We start from the raw sequence: 8,541 nt of genomic DNA, 5'->3' as shown, positions 1-8,541 counted from the left end.
CGCCCGGCTAGTTTTTTTGTATTTTTAGTAGAGACGGAGTTTCACCATGTTAGCCAGGATGGTCTCGATCTCCTGACCTCGTGATCCACCCGCCTCGGCCTCCCAAAGTGCTGGGATTACAGGCTTGAGCCACCGCGCCCAGCCCTTTGTTTTTTTAAGGAATCTTATGCATCTCATTTGTATTAAACTTCAAACGCTCATTATTCACGACTTTGCCTCGTACCCCTCCGGCTTACTTTTTATTTCTTCCTTTTGAGACAGGGTCTCGTTCTGTCGCCCAGTCTGTAGTGCAGTGGCACGATCTTGGCTCAGTGCAACCTCCATCTCCCGGGTTCAAGCGATTCTCCTGCCTCAGCCTCCCAAGTAGCAGGAACTACACGCACCCACCACCACGCCCAGCTAATTTTTGTATTTTTAGTAGAGATGGGGCTTCGCCATGTTTGCCAGGCTGGTTTCAAACTCCTGACGTCAGGTGATCCGCTCGCCTCTTCCTCCCAAAGTACTGGGACTACAGGCGTGAACCACCGCACCTGGTCCCCACCCTGCTTGCTTCTCTACCCGAGAAATCGCCAACTGGACTGAAACAAGCCTCTCCCCGAACCCTCCAGCATGTGGCCGGATCAGGCAGAAAAACCGCCCGTACGGAACACTGGGGCTCTACGGCGGCTGCGGGGCAAGGGCGGCAGCTACCTTGTTGAGTCGGTCGTCGTCCGCCTCGATGCCCACGCTGTCCAAGATCTTCTTGATGTCCTTGGCGCTGGGGGAGGAGTTACCCCCGAGGGCAGCCAGCAGGTAGGAGGCGACGTAGCGCATCCTGAGGCGGGCGGAGAGGGCGCGACGGCGCAGTTACCCCGGTGCCCACCCCGGGGCCGCCGGACGAGGCCGCGTGGGGCTCGACCAGTAGGCCTCCGTCCCGGAAAGACCCCGCCGCCCACCTCGCATCCCCGCGGACCCCGCGTCCCCAGCCCGCACCCCAGGCCGGGTCACCACACTCACGCGGCGGCGTGTGCGGCGGCGGCGGAGAGGCCTCACGCGTGCGACCTCGGCAGTGTCAGGGAGGAAAAGGAAGGCGCCGACGCAAGGGGCGGGGGTAAACCGCTACCCAGAAGCCTCCGGGACCCGAGCGGGGCGCCGCATGAGGCGCCTCAGAATGGCGTCACGAGGCGCTCAGTCAATGACGACGGAGGAAAAGCCATTGACACTTCCCCCCCCGCCCCCTCGGGCAGTTTCCGCGGCACAGGCGAAGGGCAGTAGTTCCGGAAGTGGCTGCTCTTATAGCGTGGGGCGAAGGTCCCCCGAAACTCGTGGTGGCGACGGAAGAAGCGAGCCCAAAGGGACGGCATCTGCCTTCGGTACCTAGCGCCCCCAGCATGCCACGCGGCGCCTACAGCTCCCAACATGCAGCGCGGCTGCCACGCCCGAGACGCAACCTTTGCCCGCGAACTGCAAGTCCCATGGTGCACCGCTGCCGGAAGTGGCCTGCGCCGCCGGCCTAAGCGGAACTGCACGAGGGCCCGAGCGGAGACTGCTCGCGGTAGGCTCGCCCTGACTCTTTGGTGGTTCCCTGGCCTCGGCGACCGCTGGCCCCATGTCCAGCCGGGCTCAGTGAGGTGAGCCAGCCGCTTCGGACTTAGCGACTGCAGCCCTACCTGGGAGGCCACCCCCGTCCTGCGGGGCCAGGACGTCCTGCCAGAGGACGAGCGCGAGCCTTGGAGGGCAGGACAATGACGTGAGGCAGCGTCGCCCACTCACCCCTGGGAGGAGTGAGGTCCGAGCGGTCAGCCCCTGCGCTGGCCGCTTCGGCCCAGAACTGATCTTGGTATCCATGTGGACATAGCACATCAGGGGACCCTGCCACATTCTCGGCTCCTGGGAGGGAACAGGGTTGGCCCTGCCTCCTAAGGACTTCAGTTCTTGTGCGAGGACGCAGGAGGTGAATAAGGAGGCGATGCGAGGGATAGGGACAGAGCGCGAGTTGGTCTGGGCAGCCTGAGAAAGTCTGAGATGAGAGATGAGGAGCCAACCCTGCCAATATCCGGGGCTAGCACCAGGAACAGGGGTCAGATGCAGGTATCTAAGGTGCTAGCAGGCAGCGCCTGCTCCCGTGGGGCTCAAACAACAGTGCAAACCCTGGATGTGTATACATCAAGCACTGGAACTCGACTTCACGGTCGCCTTCTGTGGCCTCGGTGTCATTTTATGGATGAGGCAGTTGGGTACAGAAAGGTTTTCTTCCTCGAGGTCACACATCTGGGATAAAGGCGGGAAACCATCTTGGGAACAATGGGACTTTTTTTATTTTGTAATTTTTGACTGAGATTACAGGCGTGAGCCACTGTGCCCGGCCCCAACTTTTTTTTTTTTTTTGAGGAGTCTCACTGTTACCCAGGTTGAAGTGCAGTGGCATGATCTTGGCTCATTGCAACCTCCGCCTCCTGGGTTCAACCAATTCTCCTGCCTCAGTCTCCTGAGTAGCTGGGATTACAGGCACCCACCACCATACTCTGGCTAATTTTTGTATTTTTGGTACAGACGGGGTTTCACCATGTTGACCAGGCTGGTCTCAAACTCCTGACTCCAAGTGATCTGCACACTTCTGCCTCCCAAAGTGCTGGGATTACAGGCACGAGCCACTGTGCCCAGCCCCATCTCTTTTTTTACTTTTTTTTTACGTTTTTTTTCTTATCCCAAACAAACTCTGTACGCATTAAAGTCCCTATTCCCTGCTCCCCCACCCTTGATAAACACATTCTACTTTCTCTTCCTATGATTTTGACAATGGTAGCACCCCGTAAGACTAAAATAATACAGTATTTTGCCTTTGTGTCTGGCTTTTTTCATTCAGCGTATTTTCAAATTTCAAGTACCTACCTAAAAGGAAGATGCTAAGACAAATTTAATATAAATACAGAGTAGTTTATGTGGGCCAAGCTTGAGGATTATGTCCTGGACATAGATTTAAGTTGCCCTGAATTTACACTTGGATGAGCAGTAGATATAAATGGACTTTTTTTTTTTTTGAGACAGAGTCTCGCTCTGTCGCCCAGGCTGGAGTGCCGTGGCCGGATCTCAGCTCACCGCAAGCTCCGTCTCCTGGGTTCATGCTCTTCTCCTGCCTCAGCCTCCCGAGTAGCTGGGACTACAGGCGTGCACCACCTCGCCATGCTAGTTTTTGTATTTTTTAGTAGAGATGGGGTTTCACCGTGTTAGCCAGGATGGTCTTGATCTCCTGACCTCGTGATCCGCCCATCTCGGCCTCCCAAAGTGCTGGGATTACAGGCTTGAGCCACCACGCCCAGCCTTATAAGTGGATTTTTAAAATTTATTTTTATTGTTATTATTTTTTTGAGATGGCGTCTTGCTCTGTCACCCAGGCTGGAGTGCAGTGGCGCAATCTTGGCTCACTGCAACCTCTGCTTCCCAGGTTCATGCCATTCTCCTGCCTCAGCCTCCCGAGTAGCTGGGACTACAGGCGCCCACCACCACGCCCAGCTAATTTTTTGTGTTTTTAGTAGAGATGGGGTTTCATTGTGTTAGCTGGGATGGTCTCGATCTCCTGACCTTGTGATCTGCCCGACTCAGCCTCCCAAAGTGCTGGGATTACCGAAGTGAGTCACCGTGCCTGGCCTTTTGTTTTTGTTTTTGAGAGGGAGTCTCACTCTGTCATCCAAGCTGGAATGCAGTGCGGAGATCTCAACTCACTGCAACCTCCACCCCCTGGGTTCAAGCCATTATCGTGCCTCAGCCTCCAGAGTAGCTGGGATTACAGGCGCCTGCCACCAGACCCGGGTAATTTTTGTATTTTTAGTAGACACAGGGCTTCACCATACTGGCCAGGCTGAACTTGAACTCCTGATCTCAAGTGATCCACCCACCTCAGCCTCACAAAATGTTGGCATTACTGGTGTAAGCCACAGCATCACGCCTGTGGTTAGTTTTTAAAAAGATCCCTCCGGGCCCTACGTGGAAGGGGCTGGGGAGAATGGGAGCAGGGAGTCCTGGAAGAGACATGCTCGTCGTCCTGGGGGGGGGATGGTGGTAGCTGGGAAGTAGAAGGAAGAAGGCGCCACTGATGTGACCTGAGTAAAGAAGCAGGCATAGCTGATGGTGTCTGTTCCCTCCCCAAGCACCTGTTCTGCTGGGCGAGAAAGCTGGTGAATGAAGCACAGGCCCGCTGGGGGTATCAGGTTGGTGGGGAAGGCAGGGCAAATTTCAGGTTCTCGGCTGGCTTTGACCCTCACCAGCTACAGGGCCTCGGGCAAGCCTCGGGCAGTATCTGATCTTTTTTTTTTCTTTTCTTTTTTTTTTTTGAGAGGGAATCTTGCTCTGTTACCCAGGCTGGAATGCAGGGGCACCATCTCTGCTCACTACAACTTCTGCCTCCCGGGTTCAGGCCATTCTTCTACCTCAGCCTCCTGAGTAGCTGGGACTACAGGCGCCCACCACCACGCCTGGCTAATTTTTGTATATTTAGTAGAGACGGGGTTTCACCATGTTGGCCAGGCTGGTCTCAAACTCCTGACCTCGTGATCCACCTGCCTCGGCCTCCCAAACTGCTGGGATTACAGGCGTGAGCCACCGCGCCCGCTCAATATCTTCTCTTTTAAAACCTCCTTCTCCCCTGCGTGATTCAAGGAGGCAGTGCCAGGAGGCTCACTGCTTCTGGCCCAGAGTGATGGCTCGAAAGGAAGGGTCTCTGCAGGTCCAGAGAGGAGGTCCCGGCAGGCTTCCCGGAGGAGGCCGTTGGGGCTGGTTTGGGAGGAGCACTGCAATTGTTTCGGCTTGTAGCAGGGGTGGGTGCGGGGCAGCCGCAAGAGTACGCCTGTCACCCCGGCCTGGGAACGCACCTGGGGCCGGGGCTGCAGCCTCGGAGCGGCCCGGGACCCCAAGAACCTCGGAAAGGGCGGGTTTCGCAGGCTTCCGGGCGGGGGAGGCTGGACGGCTCGGTCCCGGTGGACTAACAGGAAGCCGAGCGCAGCTGCGCGGGCGGCTTGGCAGATGGACAGGTCGCGTCCGCGTCTCCAGGGCTGCGACAGGCGGAGGAAAGGCGGGTCGAGGAGGAGCTGGGAGACCGCCCCCGTGGACCCCATCCCGGCGCAGGGGGCGCGTTCTGATGGGGCGGGCCCAAGGGGCGGGGTCTGCAGTCCCCGCCCACCCAGAAACGCGCGGGCGGGATCCCAGGAGCCGAGCGCGCGCTGAGCAGCCCCCGTGTGCGCGCCGCCTGGAGCGCAGGTACGCGCCGGCCGGGGCGGGCGGTGGGGGGCCGCGGGGGGAACGTTTGCTTTGAGGAGGGTGGGGGCCGTTCCCATCCCCGACGCCCGGGGGATCCCGAGCCTGCCTCGGGGCTGGAGCCCGCCCCCCACGCCATCTGAGCTGTCGTGCGCGGCGCACCACCCTCCCCAGTGGACCGAACTGGAAAGGGCGGGAGAGCTTTCTTCCAGGGCTCACGAATTGGGGTCCCGGCCCCAGGACCCCGAAGCTGCCCAATGGCTCACGTCCCAGGCCCTAACCCTTACACCGCCTTCCCTAACTTTCGGGGCAGTAGAGGAGGGTCACGTTCCTCCTGGTAAAGCCGATGTAAATAGAAGGGGGGCTCATCTCCAGAACTGGGGGACAGCCCCGATGACCTCGCAGCTCCACAGCTCCATTGGCCAGATTTCCAGGACCAGCACTGAAGCCTCACTCCCCCCGGCTCTGCTGCTAATAGTGAGGTTTTACTGCCCGGTGCTCTTGCGAACCATGGCAGTCCCATTCTCCAACCCTCTTTCCAGTGGTGACCCAGGCCTTGGGGGTTCAGGGTGACCACAAGGTCTCCCCTACTCTGCAGCTCAGGCCCAGATGGCTCAAGAGCTCCCCACTCCAGCCAGAGTCCTTGTTTCCCCAAAGAGAGGAGGGCCCACGCCGACTCCCGCTCACTTCTGTCTCTGTAGCTTTCCTGGGCCCTGCCTGGACAGGCCTGCCTGCGTGCTGGGACATGTCTGGCCTCCAAGGACCGTCGGTGGGCGATGGCTGCAGCAGTGGAGGGGCCAGAGCTGGAGGCAGCTGCTGCTGCAGGAGATGCTTCAGAGGATGTGGACGCAGGGTCCAGGGCGCTGCCTTTCCTGGGCGGCAACCGGCTGAGCTTGGACCTGTATCCCGGGGGCTGCCAACGACTGCTGCACTTGTGTGTCCAGCAGCCTCTTCAGCTGCTGCAGGTGGAATTCTTGCGTCTGAGCACTCACGAGGACCCTCAGCTGCTGCAGGCCACCCTGGTCCAGCTGCCTCAGAGCCTGTCCTGCCTCCGCTCCCTGGTCCTCAAAGGTGAGCTCCACCTGTTCTGGGCCCTGTCTCCATCTCTTGCTCTGCCCTGCCTCTGCTGCACGTCCTCAAAGGCAAACCCGGGTCCCAGCCCCAGCTCCAGTCTGCCCCTCGGGGCTCCCCAGGTGTGAACTGTTCTGCTCTTGGTCATGTCCAGCCCCATCGCCATCCTCGGCGATCACCACCCCCAGTGTGAGGCTGGCTGGGCCCTGGCTCCCGGACCCTGAAGCTGCCCAGCGGGGGTCGCTCCCGACCACAGTGCAGATGATGTTCCTGGGGAAGGTTTTGGGTGATGGTTCTCAGCTGAGATGAGCCGGTGGTCTCCATCCCTGCCTCCTTCCATCTGCAGCACCTCTCCAGTGTTTCTGTCAGTCCCCGTCTGGCTGGGGTGGGGGTGGGGTGGGAGGTCGGTGCTTCTCGAGCAGCTGTTTTCTCTGGCTGGCAGGGTCGATCTGGGACCTGGCTCTGAGGGCCACATCCGCCTCCCCCCTTCCCAGGAGGGCAACGCCGGGACACACTGGGTGCCTGTCTCCGGGGTGCCCTGACCACCCTGCCCTCTGGTCTGAGTGGCTTGGCCCATCTGGCCCACCTGGACCTGAGCTTCAACAGCCTGGAGACGCTGCCAGCCTGTGTCCTGCGGATGCGAGGTCTGGGTGCACTCTTGCTGTCTCACAACTGCCTCTCTGAGCTGCCTGAGGCTCTGGGGGCCCTCCCCGCCCTCACCTTCCTTGCGGTGACACACAACTGCCTGCAGACGCTGCCCCCAGCACTGGGGGCCCTATCCACCCTGCAGCGCCTCGATCTCTCTCAGAACCTGCTGGATACGCTACCTCCTGAGATTGGAGGCCTGGGCAGCCTCCTGGAGCTCAACCTGGCCTCCAACCGGCTACAGAGCCTCCCAGCCTCCCTGGGTGAGTAGCTGCTGCGCCCTTGGCACACTGGCCCCACGGGAGGACCCCTGAAGCCTGCCCGTCTTCCGCAGGGGCCTCTGCACCCACAGGCTTGGTCCACAGCTGCCTCTTGGGAGTCCCTCCACCTCCCTGGCCTTTGAGACTCCCTCAGCGGCTTTGTCGGAGTTCTCTGAGCCCAGCTGTGGACAGTCTGAAACGGCTGTTCTGGGAGGCAGTGGCAGGAGTGTCCCAGTGCCACGGGCCGGGCTGGTGCCGCGCCTAAGCCAGCACCTGCCCGCAGCGGGTCTTCGGTCCTTGCGGCTCCTTGTCCTGCACAGCAACCTCCTGGCGTCTGTGCCAGCCGGCCTGGCCCGCCTCCCACTCCTCACCCGGCTCGACCTGAGGGACAACCAGCTCCGGGACCTGCCCCCTGAGCTGCTAGACGCCCCCTTTGTGCGCCTGCAGGGGAACCCCCTGGGTGAGGCCTCACCAGACGTGCCGAGTTCACCAGGTGGGCTTGGTGCTAAAGGGGGCAGACCTGGGAAAGGACGTGGGTCTTCTCACTGTCCTGACCACACGTCTGTCCCCTCCACAGTGACAGCCCTCATTCCAGAAATGCCCAGACTGTTCTTGACCTCAGATTTGGACAGGTATGGGGTGGGTTGAGGGGGCTGGAGGAGAGTCTGTCTGCCTGTCGCCCCAGCCCCTTCCGACACCTTCTCCAGAGTTCCTGGGTCCAGGCTCCGACACGTAGGCCCTTCTGGGTCTAACCCGTGGCTCGCTCCTTCCTCACTCAGCTTTCCTGTGACCCCTCGAGGCTGCTCAGTGACCCTGGCCTGTGGTGTCCGCCTGCAGTTCCCAGCGGGAGCCACCGCCACCCCTATCACCATCCGCTATCGGCTGCTGCTGCCAGAGCCAGGCCTCGTCCCCCTGGGCCCTCATGATGCCCTGCTCAGCCACGTGCTGGAGCTGCAGCCCCATGGGGTGGCCTTCCAGCAGGCATGGCCAGGGTGTGGCGGGGGGCAGTGTGTGGGCCCAGGCCTGGCCCCAGCCCTCACACCACCCTTGCCTGGCAGGATGTGGGGCTGTGGCTGCTCTTCACCCCACCACGGGCCCGGCGCTGCCGTGAAGTAGTGGTCAGGACCCGGAATGACAACAGCTGGGGTGACCTGGAGACCTACTTGGAGGAAGAGGCACCCCAGGTGAGGACCACCCAGGCCTGCCGGTAGCGACTGGGGAGCCGCTTCCCTGAGCCGTGCACCCCTGCCCAGAGCCTCGCCCTGGCACCTTCCACCCCGCCCCGTCCCTCCTGGATCCTGCTCCCCCATGTCCCTGGCACCTTCCACCCTGCCCC

At 60.7% G+C, this 8,541-nt stretch overlaps 2 protein-coding genes across 9 annotated transcripts in view; one reads left to right on the top strand and one right to left on the bottom strand.

The window, feature by feature from the left end:
* RPLP2 (ribosomal protein lateral stalk subunit P2) overlaps window positions 1–2,175 on the bottom strand; it is a 4,880-nt gene extending 2,705 nt beyond the window's left edge. Inside the window, exons 1-2 of the mRNA XM_023183403.2 lie at window positions 997–2,175; window positions 691–814 (exon numbers count right to left, since the gene is read on the bottom strand). Coding sequence (XP_023039171.1) covers window positions 691–813 — 123 coding nt within the window. The 5' untranslated portion in view covers window position 814; window positions 997–2,175. The remainder of the gene's footprint in view (window positions 1–690; window positions 815–996) is intronic.
* The window catches only part of PIDD1 (p53-induced death domain protein 1), a 9,943-nt gene continuing 2,630 nt past the window's right edge, over window positions 1,229–8,541 (top strand). For 2 of the 8 annotated variants that reach the window (XM_026447303.2, XM_026447301.2), the window contains exons 1-7: window positions 1,229–1,610; window positions 5,931–6,300; window positions 6,795–7,208; window positions 7,489–7,698; window positions 7,783–7,837; window positions 7,985–8,186; window positions 8,264–8,389. In XM_026447303.2, coding sequence (XP_026303088.1) covers window positions 6,006–6,300; window positions 6,795–7,208; window positions 7,489–7,698; window positions 7,783–7,837; window positions 7,985–8,186; window positions 8,264–8,389 — 1,302 coding nt within the window. In that variant the 5' untranslated portion in view covers window positions 1,229–1,610; window positions 5,931–6,005. Of the gene's footprint in view, window positions 1,611–4,559; window positions 5,233–5,930; window positions 6,301–6,742; window positions 7,209–7,488; window positions 7,699–7,782; window positions 7,838–7,984; window positions 8,187–8,263; window positions 8,390–8,541 lie in introns of those variants that run through there. The other 6 variants (XM_026447304.2, XM_023183397.3, XM_023183399.3 and 3 more) reach the window with 6 other exon arrangements.

The sequence above is a fragment of the Piliocolobus tephrosceles genome, chromosome 13, assembly GCF_002776525.5.
Source record: "Piliocolobus tephrosceles isolate RC106 chromosome 13, ASM277652v3, whole genome shotgun sequence".
Classification (NCBI taxonomy): domain Eukaryota; kingdom Metazoa; phylum Chordata; class Mammalia; order Primates; family Cercopithecidae; genus Piliocolobus; species Piliocolobus tephrosceles.
The sequence above is the reverse complement of the archived record's forward strand: the minus strand, read 5'-3'. Positions and strand labels throughout refer to the sequence as shown.